At 32.4% G+C, this 20,026-nt stretch overlaps 1 protein-coding gene across 2 annotated transcripts in view; it reads left to right on the forward strand.

The window, feature by feature from the left end:
• LOC127731251 (peroxisomal carnitine O-octanoyltransferase-like) overlaps positions 1-20,026 on the forward strand; it is a 53,592-nt gene that overhangs the window by 21,569 nt on the left and 11,997 nt on the right. Inside the window, exons 6-12 of one of the 2 annotated variants that reach the window (XM_052240281.1) lie at positions 17-222; positions 2,766-2,879; positions 5,835-5,936; positions 11,421-11,504; positions 12,623-12,730; positions 13,546-13,676; positions 14,116-14,239. In XM_052240281.1, coding sequence (XP_052096241.1) covers positions 17-222; positions 2,766-2,879; positions 5,835-5,936; positions 11,421-11,504; positions 12,623-12,730; positions 13,546-13,676; positions 14,116-14,239 — 869 coding nt within the window. Of the gene's footprint in view, positions 1-16; positions 223-2,765; positions 2,880-5,834; positions 5,937-11,420; positions 11,505-11,531; positions 11,616-12,622; positions 12,731-13,545; positions 13,677-14,115; positions 14,240-20,026 lie in introns of both variants that reach the window. The other variant, XM_052240279.1, reaches the window with a different exon arrangement.

Raw genomic sequence — 20,026 nt, forward strand, 5'->3', positions numbered from 1 at the left:
TCTACTATAATTTTAGAATTACAAGGAGATACACCCAGACATGCTGTTGTGATGTACAAGGAGAGGATATTTACATTTGATTGTGTTGATGAAGAGTCTGACATTTTAACTCCACCTGAAATCAGCCAACAGTTACAAAAAATCAAGGATTTCTGCAAGGCACATCCACAGGGTCAAGGTGTAGGGGCACTAACAGCACTTGAAAGAACTCCTTGGGCAGAGGTAAGGAGAAAATGACTATCAGCACAGATGAGCCATTTCAGTTTGGTGTGAGGTTACTCTCTTAATTGGAAAAAAACTACCTCAGGCAAATGTTAGCCATTTCAGTGTGGTGTTGGAACACTCCATTGACAGGAAAGACTACCTCAGATAATTCAAGGGAAGTAAATTATTAGTTCTTTCCAATATAAAAGCAGTAAGTTGTAAGAATGTCTTTCAATTTGTTGATTGAAATTTACAAAAAAAAGTTTGAGAAAGATATCCTTTATTCAAGCAATCATTTAGTAGTCTAAGTCATTTCTTTATTTTTTTTCTATTTAGATGTTTAATTTGGAACCCTATATTTCTATCTATTTAGTGTTTTATTATTTTTACAAACTGAGTTAAACAGATGAACATTATTATAGTTAATATGAGGCAGGTGTTACCTGTGAAAGGGGACGAAGGATACATTACGATATCCCATTTACAGCAGATTTATATATATAAACATCTATTGTAAAAAAGATCCCAGCAGTTCTGGTGAAAAAGTAACTGAATTACGGATACGTATCTGATGTTGGTCCTATTGCTAGGAATTCTATATATGAAGTCATTTTCAATGTAAACAAAGAAACCCTATTTTCAGGTAGCTTTTTTTTATCTCTCGTGTTAAAGTATTCTTTAATCAAAAACATAATAATTTATACCTAAAAACAAGGAATATACAAAGTCCACTTATTACTGATCTTTGTACAGATACAAAAATCTGCCTGAATATAAATCTGAGGTGAGTTTCCCCAGAGAACTCATTTTGTTTGCAATAAAATCGTATTGTATGTTGAATAAGCTGTAGACTCATATTATTACATACACAAACAGAATAAATTCAAAATGTTTGTCCTCATTTTTCTTTTTGGTAATCAGTTATACAAATTTGTGGGAAATAGTATGACTTACAACATGGCAGCGGCTTCAATAGAACAGAAAAACGGTATTGTGCAAGCTCAACTGTTAGGAAAAAAAGTTGACAATTTTGAGTTGATTAGTATATTGATTTTTATATTGATTTTTATTTTTTTTAATTTTTCTTACTGTTATTGGGGACTTTGTCCCCATATTATTTCTTAAATTACTGCATTTTTAAGTAATAAGGGTCAAGTGAGCTATTCTCCTCATTTGGTGTCAGCTGTCATCATTGTCTGTCCTTCTCATTGTCAGTTGTTGTTATCTAACAGAAAAACAAAGGATATGAGGTATCCATCCATGACACAAAATCAGTACATGCATAGCAAAAAAAAAAAACAAAAAGCAAAGGAATGGCTATTTTATTGCTGTTTCTTCATCTCAAAGTCACAGTGAGGCCTTCAACATGGAGCCAAAAAAAAACAACTTTCACCTCACTGCAAGTTTAAGACGGCCCCTAGCACCGGTTTGAGTAGAATTCTTTGCAAAATGATACAGATAGAGTTTGAAAGATGTAACACCATCAAATTGGGCCCTGTCAAAAAAGAACATACTGGAAAGTAGTGCATATTTAAAACAAAATAGTACCTACTCATAGGTGTAATTATCAAACTATGTAGAATATATTTTAGTAATTAAGGTATCAAATTGGAACTAAACTTGGCCACAATCATCCTTTGGGTATTATCTACTTTAAAAAGTGTGTCATGATGATTCTTCCTTCCAAACAACATGGCCGACATGGCTATAAATAGAACATAGGGGTATATTGAGATCTACCAACCAAAACTGTCAACACCTTATAGCAGTTATTGCCCTAAAAGGACAAATTTTATCCTATCTTTATTTTTGCCTATTATCTTAAAAACTATAATAGATGATCAGCAAGACAAGATCTACAAGTAAGTCAACATGTCCAAAATTTTGGGTTATCTCCTTATAGTTGTAGCCCCTAAATGCTGATTTATCAACTTTTTTCGTTTTCGCTTATTATCAATAGATAAAGAGAAAGTTTAAAATGCACTACTTTGTCAACGTGACAGAAATTTTTGGTTGACATCTTATAGGAGATATATCCCCCTAAATGACAGTTTTCACCAACTTTTACATTTTTCGGCCAAAAATATAGATAAAGAAAAAATTATCAACAGGCCAAGATATACAAATTTGTCAAGATGGCAGAAATTGTTGGTTAACTCTTTATTTTTTTCCACTTTTTGCAAATTTGACCAAAAATATAATACATTAAATACAGAAAATTATAAACAGCATAAATTATCAGCAAGACAAGATATACACACAATATAGCAACATGGCTTAAATTTCAGTCAACTCCTTAAAGGCTTTATTGCCCTTTAATAATGACTTTTTACCCAACTTTTGGAAATTATACAAAAACTATAATTAGTAGAGAGAACCTGTTAACAAAACCAAAAACGATCAGCTAAACAAGATTAACAAAAAAAAGGTAATGCTATTCATGAATTATGCTCAAGTCTGTAATGTTGGAGAGTGACCATTGTTGAAAATGCACATAGATCCAGGTGAGGGAAAAAGGCTCTGAAGGGCATTTAGTTTAAGTTTTGTTTTATATTTTACAGATGAGAAGCAGATTGCTGGCTTTACATCCAGAAAATTTTCATTATCTAAGGACAATTGAGACTGCTATATGTGTTGTGAGTTTGGATGATGCCAACCCTACTAACGAGATTGAAGTAAGTTTCTTTTCTCTCTCTTTCCTTCCACTGAACTCATTATCTAAGGACAATTGAGACTAATATATGTGTTGTGAGTTTGGATGATGCAAACCCTACTAATGAGGTTGAAGTAAGTTTCTTTCCTCTCTCTCTCCTTCCACTGAACTCATTATCTAAGGACAATCGAGACTGCTATATGTGTTGTGAGTTTGGATGATGCCAACCCTACTAATGAGATTGAAGTAAGTTTCTTTTCTCTCTCTCTCTCTCCTCCCACTGAACTCATTATCTAAGGACAATTGAGACTGCTTTATGTGTTGTGAGTTTGGATGATGCCAACCCTCCTAATGGGATTGAAGTAAGTCTCTTTCCTCTCTCTCTCTCCTTCCACTGAACTCATTACTTAAGGACAATTGAGACTGCTATATGTGTTGTGAGTTTGGATGATGCCAACCCTACAAACGAGATTGAAGTAAGTCTCTTTCCTCTCTCTCTCTCCTTCCACTGAACTCATTATCTAAGGACAATTGAGACGGCTATATGTGTTGTGAGTTTGGATGATGCCAACCCTACTAACGAGACTGAAGTAAGTCTCTTTTCTCTCTCTTTCCTTCCACTGAACTCATTATCGAAGGACAATTGAGACTACTATATGTGTTGTGAGTTTACCAACCCTTCTAAAGAGATTGAAGTAAGTTTCCTCCATGTCTCTCTGTTTATCAATTGGTCTGTAGAAAAACCTGTCCAAGTGAAAATTGCATTCACAAATTAAGCCTCTCGTAAGCTCCTCTGACAAAGTTTACTATTGCCCTCACGTATTGTATGCACAGTTATTATATCATAACTGTTAGTCACTCAATAGCTTTTGTGAATTTCTAATGCTGGTTTACCACTGTCAGTCCCTCGATCTCTTCCATAGAGATGGTCTAAGTAGTTCATCTACTGTATCACTAACCTGTCAACAATGAGATGGTGCCGTACATTCCACAACAATCCCAATATGATTGTCAGTTTTCTTGCCAGAGGTCAGTGGTTTTCCCCCAGTTTCTCCCTCTAATAAAAACTGACCTGCACTATATAGCCATGAGTGCTGAGTGTGGCATTAAACACCAACAATCAATCATCAGTCCCAGCATCAGTCCCAGCATCAGTCTGTCAGTAAAACAGTTCTGTTGCATTATTCTCAGCTAATCTTTATTGTCCCCATTATTTTTATGAAACTTATATCATAGGTTTATATCAGCAATGTCTTGGACGAGTTCGAAAATCAGTGCTGATCAATTATTTTTAAAAGAGTTATGCCCCTTGGAAACATTATTTTTATGGAAAATGGCCTCGTTAGCGCTCTCATGTGTACAATTCTTGCCAGATTTTTATGAAACTTTTATCATAGGTTTATATTAGCAATGTCTTGGACGAGTTCGAAAAAGAGTGCCAATCAATTATTTTTAAAAGAGTTATGGAAATATTAATTATATGGAAAATTGCCTTATGAGCGCTCTGATGTGTACAATTCTTGCCAGATTTTTATGAAATTTATATGATAGGTTTATATCATCTATGTACTTGAAGAGTTCAAAAATCAGTGCCGATCAGTTATTTGTAAAAGAGTTATGCCCTTTATAAATATTGATTATATGGAAAATTGCAATGTTATCACTCTCATGTGTTCAATTCTTGCCAGAATTTTATGAAACTTATATCATAGGTTTATATCAGCAATGTCTTTGACACTTTTGAAAATAAGTTCTGATCAAACATTTTTAACGAGTTATGCCCCTTTGGAAATGTAAATTATAATTGAAATCCCATTGCATTTGCTCTGATGCCTTCATTTCTCTAATAATATTTTAATAAAAAATTTAAAGAACAAAAAAAAAGTGCTTTTTTTAGTGATTGCCCTTGTACCTTGGATAGTTAAATATGTGCAACACGGTGGACATTGGAACTCTGTTCTTTTATATTTATAGTCAAACCTTGATATGTCGAAGTCTAAGACCAGACAAAACTATTTGACTCATCAGAAGTTGGAGTCATCAGAGGATGTGTGCTTCAGCATGTTTTCCTTATTTCAATTTTTTTACGTATATTGTCAACGTGATATGTTAAAAGGCGGAAGACGTTTTTCATATTCCAATCTATCTGTATTGATAGTCCATGTAGTATTTATTTCATTAAAATGAGACAGAATTAACTGTACACGGCGGATGTTTACAAAGATAAGGAAAAGGAAAATATGGAAGTACTTCCAGACTCAAAAACAAATCGTTGCAGATATTTGTATTAGACTCTATCCTTTGCTTTGCGATTATCAGTCAAGGGTTAAGTCATATTCTTTTTACATAACTTTTATAAATTTACTTATAACTTTAATAATTCTTTCATATTGAATATATTTTCTCAGCTAGGGTTTATTTAATTATTCCGTAATTATCTCAAGTAAGTTGTGTTCCACAAACACATTTTCTGCATGGTCAAACATCATCACTTTTTTTAAATTCTAAAAGTTCATTTTCCTACAAAATTTGATTTCTTGTACATGGAACTTCAGAGTTTTATTTATGTACATTTTTCTTTTCAGAGGGACTTTGAAACATACTCAAGTTAACCAATATATTTAGATCCATCACTTATTGACTTGATGTTTGTTGCATACTATGTTCTTTACATTAATATAAGTATAAAAAGTTAAACAGCGTAACCCATGCTCAGATCTGTCACTTATCTACATCCTTATTACCAGATATATATATAAGAAATTTTTCTTTTCATTTTCCTCTGCTACTTCACATAAAAGCTTCTTATTATTTGATGCCATGTATAATATTTGTAACTGTGTGCTCCTCTACCTTCTGTTCTCTGCTTTCACATTGTTTGGGTACATGTATTTCCTTAACCTATAAAAACAACAGTGTGTAGCTCATATACAACTTTATTGTTATTATTGAATATGTAGAATATGTATTATTTCAGTTGTTTCAAGAATCATTGGGTGGAACACCAACAGACAAATGGTTCGACAAATCACTCAACCTGATCTTTTTTGAAAATGGGACAGCAGGTTCCAACTGTGATGTAAGTATCTAACATGTATCCTACAGGTATCCTGTATGTACCGGGGTATCCTAGGTATCCACAGTTATCCAAGATATCCTACATGTATCCTTGGTATCCACAGGTATCCTAGATATCCAAGATATCCTATATGTATCCGAGGTATCCAAGATACCCTTGCAAGGATGGCAAAAAAGCGGTCAATACTAGTATTGACCATGCCGGCGGTAAATACCGGGAAATACTGGCAAATACTGGTCAATACTGGTCAATTGAAATTTTGATAGGACTTTACTATAAAACTAGTCCCTACCTCAGGTCAATTACTTGGTAAATGGATAGATATAGTCACAAGGCAGAAAGTCACTTATTTACTACATTGTAATAGGACAAAAAGTCACAATTAATTAGTTCATGAACATGGATTAATGAAGATTTATCAAATATTGATTTAATCATACAACAGATATAGTCATTAACACCATGAAGTCAGTCACTTAAGAGAGACTATATAACATCTGGTTTTCTTAACAGTTATTTTGAAAGATGCAATTAAAAAATTTAAAAAAATTGTTTTATATATATATGTTGTGTACAAATTGTAATGTTGTACAAATTATAATTTGTACAGAATTTTTGTACAAGTTATCTGTGTTTTATGAACCGCTTAACACAAATGGATAATACAAGCACACAGTCTTTTGTTTCACATATTTCTGTCATATTTCCATGACTACATGATGCAGTCTAATACTGAGCATTGATACAAAAAACATTATAACAACACAAAATGACTTTTTATGGATATGATTTTGGTATAAGGAGAAAAATAAAAATAGAATTTAAACCATTCAGGTGTCATTATTTCCAGTTTTAGGACAAGGAGAATAGCACTAAATGTTAAGTTGAAGTATATAAATTTGAATTTAAGACATTAAGCTGATAAATTTTAGAAGATAAACTTTTATCACCTGGTGCAGAAAGGTATGTGTCAAAAAACTTATAACTTGTACAAAAACCCTGTACAAATTATAATTTGTACAAACTTGCATCTTGTACACAACATATATATGTTATATATTTATTAAAAAAAAAACATTTCCTGCATTTAGAACAATTTTATCATGCTGTTGAATACCCTTGGATATATTAATTATATGGAAAATAACATTGTTAGCACTCTCATGTGTACAATTCTTGCCAGATTTTTTCAAAACTTATATCATAGGTTTATATTAGCAATGTCTCAGACAAGTTTGAAATTTAGTACAGATCAATTTTTTTTAAAGAGTTATGCCCCTTGGAAATATTAATTATATGGGAAATTGATTTGTAAGCACTCTCATTTGTACAATATTTTCAAGATTTTTATCAAATTTACATCAAAGGTTTATATCAGCAATGTCGGGGAAAATTCTGAAAATCTGTGCGGATCAAATATTTTTAAAAGAGTTATGCCCCCTGGAAGTATTAATCATATTAGAAATTGCATTGCATTTGCTCTCAAGCCTTCATTTCTCTAAGATGTTATCATAAAAAAGTTTTAAAGAACAAAAAAATGTTTTTTTTTAGTTATTGCCCTAGGACAGATAAAATATGTGCAATGTGGGGTACATTGGAACTCTGTTCTTTTATTTGTTTTTGTTTATTGCTCACAATTGCTGGCTGTATGGTTTATTTATTTCTATTTATAGCACAAATGGTATAGTTGTATTGTGAGACATAGATATTACTATCCGGTGGTGGCAGTGGTGTCAACTATTTGTATAAAGCTTTATATTTCAGAAGGTAGAAGACCTGTATGCTTCATATCTTGTATGCAGATACCTTATGTTACGAAGTTTCCGTCAATCATATGTCCATTGTCCTTGACCTCATTTTCATGGTTCAGCAACTGCTTGAAAAAAAATTTGAGTTTTTTGTCATGTGAATTTCTCACTTATTATGAGTAATAGGATAACTCAATTTGGTATATGGGTTCCTTGTAACATCTACATGTCCATCAGACAGAGTTCACCTGACCTGGACCTCATTTGATGGATCAGTGATCAAGGTTAAAGTTACGTGATAAGGTCCATTTCTCAAATACTATAAGCAGCGGGTCAACTATATTTGGTGTATGGAATGATTGTAATGGGTACATGTCAGTCTAGCAGGTTTCATCCGACCTTGACCTCATTTTTATGATTCATTGGTCAATGTTAAGTTTTTATACGACCGCAAAAAAATTTTGTGGTCGTATATTGGTATGACGTTGGCGTCGTCGTCGTCGTCGTCGTCGTCGTCGTCGTCCGAATACATATTGGTTTTCGCACTATAACTTTAGTTTAAGTGAATGGATCTTTTTGAAATTTGACCATAAGGTTAAATACCACAAAAGGAAGGTTGGGATTGATTTTGGGGGTTATGGTACCAACAGTTAAGGAATTAGGGGCCAAAAAGGGGCCAAAAATGAGCATTTTCTAGTTTCCAGACAATAACTGTGAAACGGTGTATGGATCTCTCTGAAATTATACTACAAGTTTCCATACCACAAAGGGATGGTTAGGATTTGCTTTGGGGGGTTATGGCTCAAACCGTTTAGGAATTAGGGGCAAAAAAGGGGGAAAAACAAGGTTGTCCTGGTTAATGGACAAATACTTTAGTACAAAACATAATTTAAAGCAGTGTAAGGGAGATAAATCAAATACATCATTGAAATTATCTCCCTTACACTGCTTTTAAATTGTATAAAGTAATGGTTAATGAACAATAAAGATAATCTAAAACAGTGTAAGGGAGGTAATCCAAATACAACGTTTTGGTTACTTCCCTTACACTGCTTTTAAATTATGTTTAAAGAAATGCATATTTATAAAGGAAGACCAGTAAAAATATCTGCAAATGTTTTCATCTTTTTTTTTTACAAAAAAATCCATATGAAAGATTTGACACTATATTTTTATTAATTCTATTATAAAATAGATTAAGTTAGCACTATGGTAAATTTAAATGGGTAATTATGGTTGCCAACTCCATTGGAAATTTGAATTGAGATTATGACCATATCTTGAGGGAAAGAATTTTTTGGGGGAAAAAAGGGGGGGGGATAAAAAGAAATTGTGGGGGGGCCAATTTTTTCTCATTTCAGATTTCAGAAATTAAAAAGAATTATTCTTCAAATATTTTTTTTTTTTCAAATTTCAAATATTGAAAAATTTCAAGAAGTAATCTTTAATTGCACAGTATGGCGCATTAGATTTGTAAAATCTTTGATCACATTTATTTATTTGTTATGCCGAATCTAACAGTGTATTTAGATTTTTAATTTTGGGTCCAGTTTTCAAATTGGTTTACATTAATGTCCAAAGGGTCCAAAATTAAACTTTGTTTGATTTTAGCAAAAATTGAATATATGAGGTTCTTTGATATGCTGAATCTAAACATGTTTTTAGATTTTTGATTTTTGGCCCAGTTTTCAAGTTGGTCCAAATTGGGGTCCAAAATTAAACTTTGTTTGATTTCAACAAAAATTGAATATATGGGGTTCTTTGATATGCTGAATCTAACCATGTATTTAGATTTTTTATTTGTGGACCCCGTTATCTAATTGGTTCATATTGAGGTCAAAAGGGTCCAAAATTAAACTTTGTTTGATTTCATCTAAAATTGAATTATTGGGGTTCTTTGATATTCCAAATCTAACCGTGTATTTAGGTTTTTAGTTTTGGGTCCTGTTTTTTAAATTGGTCTACATTGAGGTCCAAAGGGTCCAAAATTAAACTTAGTTTGATTTTAACAAAAATTGAATTCTTGGGGTTCTTTGATTTGCTGAATCTAAACATGTGTTTAGATTTTTGATTATGGGCCCAGTTTTCAAGTTGGTCCAAGATAGGGTCCAGTATTTAAACTTTGTTTGATTTCAACAAAAATTGAATATATGGGGTTCTTTGATATGCTGAATCTAAACATGTATTTAGATTTTTGATTATGGGCCCAGTTTTCAAGTTGGTCCAAATTGGGGTCCAAAATTAAACTTTGTTTGATTTCAACAAAAATTGAATATATGAGGTTCTTTTATATCCTGAATCTAACCATGTATTTAGATTTTTTATTTGTAGGCCCCGCTATCAAATTGGTTCATATTGAGGTCAAAAGGGTCCAAAATGAAACTTCGTTTGATTTCATCGAAAATTGAATTATTGGGGTTCTTTGATATGCCAAATCTAACCGTGTTTTTAGATTTTTAATTTGGGCCTCGTTTTTTAAATTGGTCTTCATTGAGGTCCAAAGGGTCCAAAATTAAACTTAGTTTGATTTTAACAAAAATTGAATTCTTGGGGTTCTTTGATATGCTGAATCTAAACATGTGTTTAGATTTTTGATTATGGGCCCAGTTTTCAAGTTGGTCCAAGTTGGGGTCCAAAATTAAACTTTTTTTGATTTCAACAAAAATTGAATATATGGGGTTCTTTGATATGCTGAATCTAACCATGAATTTAGATTTTTTATTTGTGGGCCCCGCTATCAAATTGGTTCATATTGAGGTCAAAAGGGTCCAAAATTAAACTTTGTTTGATTTCATCAAAAATTGAATTATTGGGGTTCTTTGATATTCCAAATCTAACCGTGTATTTAGATTTTTAATTTTAAGTCCCGTTTTTTAAATTGGTCTACATTAAGGTCCAAAGGGTCCAAAATTAAACTTAGTTTGATTTTAGCAAAAATTGAATTCTTGGGGTTCTTTGATATGCTGAATCTAAACATGTGTTTAGATTTTTGATTATGGGCCCAGTTTTCAAGTTTGTCCAAGTTGGGGTCCAAAATTAAACTTTGTTTGATTTTAACAAAAATTGAATATATGGGGTTCTTTGATATGCTGAATCTAACCATGTATTTTGATTTTGGACATTGGACCATAATAGGTAAATTAAAAAAATTCAAGTTCTTAGACCACATTCATTCTGTGTCAGAAACCTATGCTGTGTCAAATATTTAATAACAATCCAAATTCAGAGCTGTATCAAGCTTGAATGTTGTGTCCATACTTGCCCCAACTGTTGAGGGTTCGACCTCTGCGGTCGTATCAAGCTGCGCCCCAGCGAAGCATTTTATTGTGTTTTGGTCTGTTTTTCAAGTACTTTAAGCAATAGGTCAACTATATTTGGTGTTTTGGAATGATTGTAAGGTGTACAAGTCTGTCTTGCAGGTATCATCTGACCTTGACCTCATTTTCATGGTTCATTGGTCAATTTTACACAATAGGTCAACTATATTTGGTGTATAAAAAAATTGTAAAGTGTATATATGTCTGTCTGACACAATTTATCTGACATTGACCTCATTGTCATAGATTTTTAAAAATGTTAGGTTTCTGTAATGCTTTTAGTAAAACCTTTATCTTTAAGACTTTCAACATAAAATCAATGGTCAGTAAAGCAGGAGACATTTCAGCGTGTGCACTCTTGTATTTCTATTTAAAGCACACACCAGCTGATAGTATAGTTAATATATTTCTATTTATAGCACACACCAGCTGATGGTATGGTCTATATTGTCTTTAAGTCTTATGTTGAACTGCTTGTATCCAAAACTAAAGGACTTTGGCAGGTAATTGTTTTATGTTTCTATTTATAGCACACACCAGTGGATGCAATGGTTCTTGTAGCCAGTACATATTATAATGACCTGTTTATTGCTCAAAATAAAGGAAAATGGCAGGTATGGTTTGATTTGGATCCTCTCAGTCATGTTTGGGAATCACCTTATTAAAGGAATGTTAACATACACATATTTCTTGGTCATTTATTTAATGTTGTTTTTCATCACTTGCATTTAAATTATTGTGGTTGGTTTGGTCTAGAACTTATTGTAGCACCTAGTACATAGTATTCTATTGGTGAATGTGGTTCTGGAAATAACCTCACATATGGGTACTGCTACTTTGTAAGTTTATTTATACAGAGAGTTAGAGAGGCGTAAAATAAGCATAGAGCATTACATGAAATTTTGTATCTTAATCTAACTTACCCTTAGTAGCAAGTTCATTTTAGATGTCAAGCATGTTCTACCCAAGTTTTGTTGAAATTACAACATGACATTATTTACAAAGCAAAAGAAGAATGTCATATTAGAATTTACAGTAGACATTGCTACATTGTGCTAAGTGAGTTTATAGTGGAAGCTTAACATCTTTCAAATTTCTTAGCTTTTCAAAACCAGATATTGCATAATCAGTTTAGATTGAACGCTAACTACCCCAGTAGTTCGGTACCATTAGGGAACTTATTGTGTCGCCGGACAGTGTCCAGTTGTTGGGACAAATAGAGATCACTTCTGCCACTATTTGTTTATCCCAAAATCTAGGAAAACAGCTTGACAGACTTCATCCAAACTTGCACGGATTTAACAAGTCATGAAGCTATGCACCAGTTGTTTTAATTTTTGATGTTTGGGGTTTTTGGGGTTTCTAATACCAAAACCTGGACCTACATCAGTTTGTTAATCAACGACTCCTTGAAAATGACTTGACAGAATTCATCCAAACTTGTACAGGTTCTTCTACAGGACATGAAGTTCAGCACTTCCTATTAATTCTTGATCTGAGAGATTTTGGCAGTTTTAATATTTATGCTTTAATTGTTTGGATATGTGACACACCTCTTCCTTGGAAGTCTCATACATTTAAAAAAAAAAGGAACTCTAGAGAAAAATGTTTTCTTTTTCAGGGAAGTACTGCAAAAAGAGATTTACCAGAACCTATACAACTTATATTCCATGTTGATGATGTTATTAGAAATAATATAATCAAAGCTAAAATTGGCCACAAACAAGTAGTGAGTATTGTTTTGTGTAATATGAACTAAGTATGAAATAGATGTGAGCAAACATTATATTGTGTAAGATGAACTAAGTATGAAATAAATGTGAGCAAATTGTCAACATGAAAACTCAAGATGTGAGAAAAATTATACTGCCTAAGTGGAACTTTTTAAATTTAGAAATTATTCAAGAATTTAGGTTCCGAATCCGTCATGCAAAGTTGACTGGAAGAGAATGAAGGTCCTATGGATGCTCTATAATAATGGAGTTGTTATAGTAGGGGGTTGAGAGCTCTATAATAAGGGAGTTGAGAAGATGCTCTATAATAAGGGAGTTGAGAGGATGCTCTATAATAAGGGAGTTGAGAGGATGCTCTATAATAAGGGAGTTGAGAGGATGCTCTATAATAAGGGGGTTGAGAATATGCTCTATAATAAGGGGGTTGAGAGGATGCTCTATAATAAGGGAGTTGAGAGGATGCTCTATTATAAGGGAGTTGAGAAGATGCTCTATAATAAGGGGGTTGAGATGATGCTCTATTATAAGGGAGTTGAGAGGATGCTCTATTATAAGGGAGTTGAGATGATGCTCTATAATAAGGGGGTTGAGAGGATGCTCTATAATAAGGGAGTTGAGAGGATGCTCTATTATAAGGGAGTTGAGAGGATGCTCTATTATAAGGGAATTGAGAGGATGCTCTATAATAAGGGGGTTGAGATGATGCTCTATTATAAGGGGGTTGAGAAAATGTTCTATAAAATGGGAGTTATGTATTTTCTAAATATTTTAAAGAATGAGGATAGATTTTAATATAATCTTTATATTTTAGTCAGATAATCTGCAGTGTTATGCCAAATTTTATACAAAATATGGAAAGACGTATTTACGCAGACATAAACTTCATCCAGACACACATGTACAACTGGCATTACAGTATGCTTACTATAAAATACACAAAAAGTAAGTACAGACATAAACTTCATCCAGACACACATGTAAAACTGGCTTTACAGTATGCTTACTATAAAATACACAAAAAGTAAGTACAGACATAAACTTCATCCAGACACAGATGTAAAACTGGCTTTACAGTATGCTTACTATAAAATACACAAAAAGTAAGTACAGACATAAACTATATCCAGATACACATGTAAAACTGGCATTACAGTATGCTTACTATAAAATACACAAAAAGTAAGTGCAGACATAAACTTCTTCCAGACACACATGTACAACTGGCTTTACAGTATGCTTACTATAAAATACACAAAATGTAAGTACTTTTTATTTTTGTAATATTTCACTATGCAAAGTTTTGATTCTATTTTTCAAAGGGAGCCAATTTCAAAGTTAACTTAGATATTTTCTTTAATTGATAACAAAATTTAAATTTCAGGCCAGGGCCAACATATGAAACAGCAACAATAAGACGATTTTATAATGGACGTACAGAAACAATGAGGAGTTGTACAACTGATGCTTTTGAATGGAGTAAATCTATGTGTGATAAAAATACCTCAGTAAGTCATCCGTTTATAAAAATCTATGTGTGATAAAAATACCTCAGTAAGTCATCCTTTATAAAAATCTATGTGTGATAAAAATACCTCAGTAAGTCATCCGTTTATAAAAATCTATGTGTGATAAAAATACCTCAGTAAGTCATCCGTTTATAAAAATCTATGTGTGATAAAAATACCTCAGTAAGTCATCCTTTATAAAAATCTATGTGTGATAAAAATACCTCAGTAAGTCATCCGTTTATAAAAATCTATGTGTGATAAAAATACCTCAGTAAGTCATCCGTTTATAAAAATCTATGTGTGATAAAAATACCTCAGTAAGTCATCCTTTATAAAAATCTATGTGTGATAAAAATACCTCAGTAAGTCATCCGTTTATAAAAATCTATCTGTGATAAAAATACCTCAGTAAGTCATCCATTTATAAAAATCTATGTGTGATAAAAATACCTCAGTAAGTCATCCGTTTATAAAAATCTATGTGTGATAAAAATACCTCAGTAAGTCATCCGTTTATAAAAATCTATGTGTGATAAAAATACCTCAATAAGTCATCTGTATATAAAAATCTATGTGTGATAAAAATACCTCAGTAAGTCATCCGTTTATAAAAATCTATGTGATAAAAAATACCTCAGTAAGTCATCCGTTTATAAAAATCTATGTGTGATAAAAATACCTCAGTAAGTCATCCGTTTATAAAAATCTATGTGTGATAAAAATACCTCAGTAAGTCATCCCTTTATAAAAATCTATGTGTGATAAAAATACCTCAGTAAGTCATCTGTATATAAAAATCTATGTGATAAAAAATACCTCAGTAAGTCATCCATTTATAAAAATCTATGTGTGATAAAAATACCTCAGTAAGTCATCCATTTATAAAAATCTATGTGTGATAAAAATACCTCAGTAAGTCATCCCTTTATAAAAATCTATGTGTGATAAAAATACCTCAGTAAGTCATCTGTATATAAAAATCTATGTGTGATAAAAATACCTCAGTAAGTCATCCATTTATAAAAATCTATGTGTGATAAAAATACCTCAGTAAGTCATCCGTTTATAAAAATCTATGTGTGATAAAATTACCTCAGTAAGTCATCCGTTTATAAAAATCTATGTGTGATAAAAATACCTCAGTAAGTCATCCTTTATAAAAATCTAAGTGTGATAAAAATACCTCAGTAAGTCATCCGTTTATAGAAATCTTATAGCTATAGAGAGAACACATACTTTTTAATGGAGTTAATCTATGTGTGATAAAAATACCTCAGTAAGTCATCCGTTTATGAAAATCTATGTGTGATAAAAATACCTCAGTAAGTCATCTGTATATAGAAATGTTATAGCTACAGAGAGAACACATGCTTTTTTATGGAGTTTATTTATGTGTGATAAAAATACCTCAGAAAGTCATCCGTTTATAGAAATCTTATAGCTACAGAGAGAACACATGCTTTTTAATGGAGTTAATCTATGTGTGATAAAAATACCTCAGTAAGTCATCTGTGTATAAAAATCTATGTGTGATAAAAATACCTCAGTAAGTCATCCGTTTATAGAAATCTATGTGTGATAAAAATACCTCGGTAAGTCATCTGTTTACAAAAATCTATGTGTGATAAAAATACCTCAGTAAGTCATCCGTTTATAGAAATCTTATAGCTATAGAGAGAACACATTCTTTTTAATGGAGTTAATCTATGTGTGATAAAAATACCTCAGTAAGTCATCCGTTTATAGAAATCTTATAGCTACAGAGAGAACACATGCTTTTAAATGGAGTTAATCTATGTGTGATAAAAATACCTCAGTAAGTCATCCGTTTATAGAAATCTTATAGCTACAGAGAGAACACATGCTTTTAAATGGAGTTAATCTATGTGTGATAAAAATACCTCAGAAAGTCATCTGTATATAGAAATCAATGTTGTTAAAATACATCAGTTAGTCATTCATATCCACTGGAGACCAAATGAAGTGGAAGTAAACAACTATAGGTCACCTGTATATCTAAACCAATTACAACTAATAATGTAACATATTAAAAGTTCCAAATTCCGAATGATTAAATGATCACACTTTTTCCTTGATTTCAAGTCAGGAGTCTGTGTGTTTAATGTATACATGTAGCAAGCAACACATGTCTTCTTGTCTGTGTGTTTAATGTATACACGTAGCAAGCAACAAATGTCTTCTTGTGTGTGTGTTCAATGTATACATGTAGCAAGCAACAAATGTCTTCTTGTCTGTGTGTTCAGTGTATACATGTAGCAAGCAACAAATGTCTTCTTGTCTGTGTGTTCAGTGTATACATGTAGCAAACAACAAATGTCTTGTCTGTGTGTTCAATGTATACATGTAGCAAGCAACAAATGTCTTCATGTCTGTGTGTTCAATGTATACATGTAGCAAGCAACAAATGTCTTCTTGTCTGTGTGTTCAATGTATACATGTAGCAAGCAACACATGTCTTCTTGTCTGTGTGTTCAATGTATAGGTACATGTAGCAAGCAACAAATGTCTTCTTGTCTGTGTGTTCAATGTATAGGTACATGTAGCAAGCAACAAATGTCTTCTTGTCAGTGTGTTCAATGTATACATGTAGCAAGCAACAAATGTCTTCTTGTCTGTGTGTTCAATGTATACATGTAGCAAGCAACAAATGTCTTCTTGTCTGTGTGTTCAATGTATACATGTAGCAAGCAACAAATGTCTTCTTGTCTGTGTGTTCAATGTATACATGTAGCAAGCAACAAATGTCTTCTTGTCTGTGTGTTCAATATATACATGTAGCAAGCAACACATGTCTTCTTGTCTGTGTGTTCAATGTATACATGTAGCAAGCAACAAATGTCTTCTTGTCTGTGTGTTCAATGTACAGGTACATGTAGCAAGCAACAAATGTCTTCTTGTCTGTGTGTTCAATGTACAGGTACATGTAGCAAGCAACAAATGTCTTCTTGTCTGTGTGTTCAATGTATACATGTAGCAAGCAACAAATGTATTCTTGTCTATGTGGTCAATGTATACATGTACCATTAAAATGTTTAAACCCGCTGCAATTGTTTGCACCTGTCCTAAATCAGGAATCTGATGTTCAGTAGTTGTCGTTTGTTGATGTGGTTCATAAGTGTTTCTCGTTTCTGGTTTTTTATATAGATTAGACCGTTGGTTTTCCCGTTTGAATGGTTTTACACTAGTAATTTTTGGGGCCCTTTATAGCTTGCTGTTAGGTGTGAGCCAATGCTCCGTGTTGAAGACCATACTTTGACCTATAATGGTTTACTTTTATAAATTTTGACTTGGATGGAGAGTTGTCTCATTGGCACTCATACCACATCTTCTTATATCTATGTAGCAAGCAACAAATGTCTTCTTTAAAAAAAATTCTTCGCAATTAGAGAAAATAATGTTTTCTTTAAAAAGATTCTTTTACAATTACATGATCTTAATCAAGTTCTTCTGTTTTCTGAAGATTTCTTTATTTTCATGTACAGGCAAAATTAACTTGGTTGTTTATTGTGGTATTCCTTTTTACCACTATTCCCCTTTATAGTGTATTTGGTGGTATTCCTTTTTGTCGAGCCTGCGACTAAGACATAGCAATCCTACATTCAGTCGGCGTCGTCGGCAGCGTCCACAAATATTCACTCTGTGGTTAAAGTTTTTGAAATTTTAATAACTTTCTTAAACTATCCTGGATTTCTACCAAACTTAGACAGAAGCTTGTTTATGATCTTAAATTAGTATCCAGAAGTAAATTTTGTAAAAAAAAAAATCCTGTTTATCCGTATTTCACTTATAAATGGACTTAGTTTTTCTGACAGTGAACATTACATTCACTCTGTGGTTAAAGTTTTAAAAATTTTAATAACTTTCTTAAACTATCCTGGATTTCTACCAAACTTGGACAGAAGCTTGTTTATGATCATAAGATAGTATCCAGAAGTAAATTTTGTAAAAAAAAGAATCCTGTTTTTCCATATATTACTTATAAATGGACTTAGTTTTTCTTCCAGTAAACTTTACATACAGTCTGCAGTTAAAAGATTTTAAACATTTATTAGATTCATAAACCATCCTGTATTTTTACCAAACTTGGACAGAAGCTTTTTACAATCAAAAGATAGTATCTGAAGGAAAATTTTTAATAATTTTTTCCCCATTTTTGTTGAGCCTGCGACTAACCACAAGAGTAGGCGAGACACTGGGTTCAGCAGAACCCTTACAAATTTTTACCATTATTCCCCTTTATGGTGTATTTGGTGGTATTTCTTTTAACAATATCCCTCTTCATGGTGTATTTGGTGGTATTTCTTTTAACAATATCCCTCTTCATGGTGTATTTGGTGGTATTTCTTTTAACAATATCCCTCTTCATGGTGTATTTGGTGGTATTTCTTTTAACATTATCCCTCTTCATGGTGTATTTGGTGGTATTTCTTTTAACAATATCCCTCTTCATGGTGTATTTGGTGGTATTTCTTTTAACAATATCCCTCTTCATGGTGTATTTGGTGGTATTTCTTTTAACAATATCCCTCTTCATGGTGTATTTGGTGGTATTTCTTTTAACAATATCCCTCTTCATGGTGTATTTGGTGGTATTTCTTTTAACAATATCCCTCTTCATGGTGTATTTGGTGGTATTTCTTTTAACAATATCCCTCTTCATGGTGTATTTGGTGGTATTTCTTTTAACATTATCCCTCTTCATGGTGTATTTGGTGGTATTTCTTTTAACAATATCCCTCTTCATGGTGTATTTGGTGGTATTTCTTTTAACATTATCCCTCTTCATGGTGTATTTGGTGGTATTTCTTTTAACAATATCCCTCTTCATGGTGTATTTGGTGGTATTTCTTTTAACATTATCCCTCTTCATGGTGTATTTGGTGGTATTTCTTTTAACAATATCCCTCTTCATGGTGTATTTGGTGGTATTTCTTTTAACATTATCCCTCTTCATGGTGTATTTGGTGGTATTTCTTTTAACAATATCCCTCTTCATGGTGTATTTGGTGGTATTTCTTTTAACAATATCCCTCTTCATGGTATATTTGATGTATTGTTTCCAAATTATTACCCATAATCCATTAGATTCTGTTACAGTGTATTTAAGGATGTACACCTCTGAGGAGCCAAAAATTTCTAGAATTAAACTTTTTTTCTTAACCTAATTTTTGGGTTTATATGACTGTAAAAAAATAATTGGTGAAGAAAAAATCATATGGTGGTGCTCTTCTTTTTTTTTGCTACGGCCTTTTGAAAGTACCCAATTCTGATGGTTTTCCCATTTTTATACGCCCGTCAAATTTTTGACGGGACGTATTATGGTATACAAATGTCCGGCGTCCGTCCGTCTGTCTGTCTGTCTGGCGTAAACATGTCGCACCATAACTTGAGAATGACTTATCCAAATTTCATGAAACTTAACATAGTTGTTTCTTATGATGGTCAAACGATCTGTATACTTTTTGGTGAAAATAAGATTAAAACTTTTTGAGTTACGGGACTTAGTAGCTAAAACAGGTGTGTGTTTTTTTTCACATGTCGCGCCGTATCTCAAAAACAATTTATGATTATTGCTTAAAACTTTACACACTTCTTAGTTATATTAATCTTAAGATCTGTATACTTTTTGGTGATGATTCAAAATTTTATTTTAGAGATATTGAGTATTTTGTTAAAAAAGGGGGAGGGGTTTTCACATGTTGCGCCGTATCTCAAAAACTGTTTATGATTATTGCTTAAAACTTTACACACTTCTTAGTTATA

Source organism: Mytilus californianus, unplaced genomic scaffold (genome assembly GCF_021869535.1).
Source record: "Mytilus californianus isolate M0D057914Y unplaced genomic scaffold, xbMytCali1.0.p SCAF_2, whole genome shotgun sequence".
Lineage (NCBI taxonomy): Eukaryota > Metazoa > Mollusca > Bivalvia > Mytilida > Mytilidae > Mytilus > Mytilus californianus.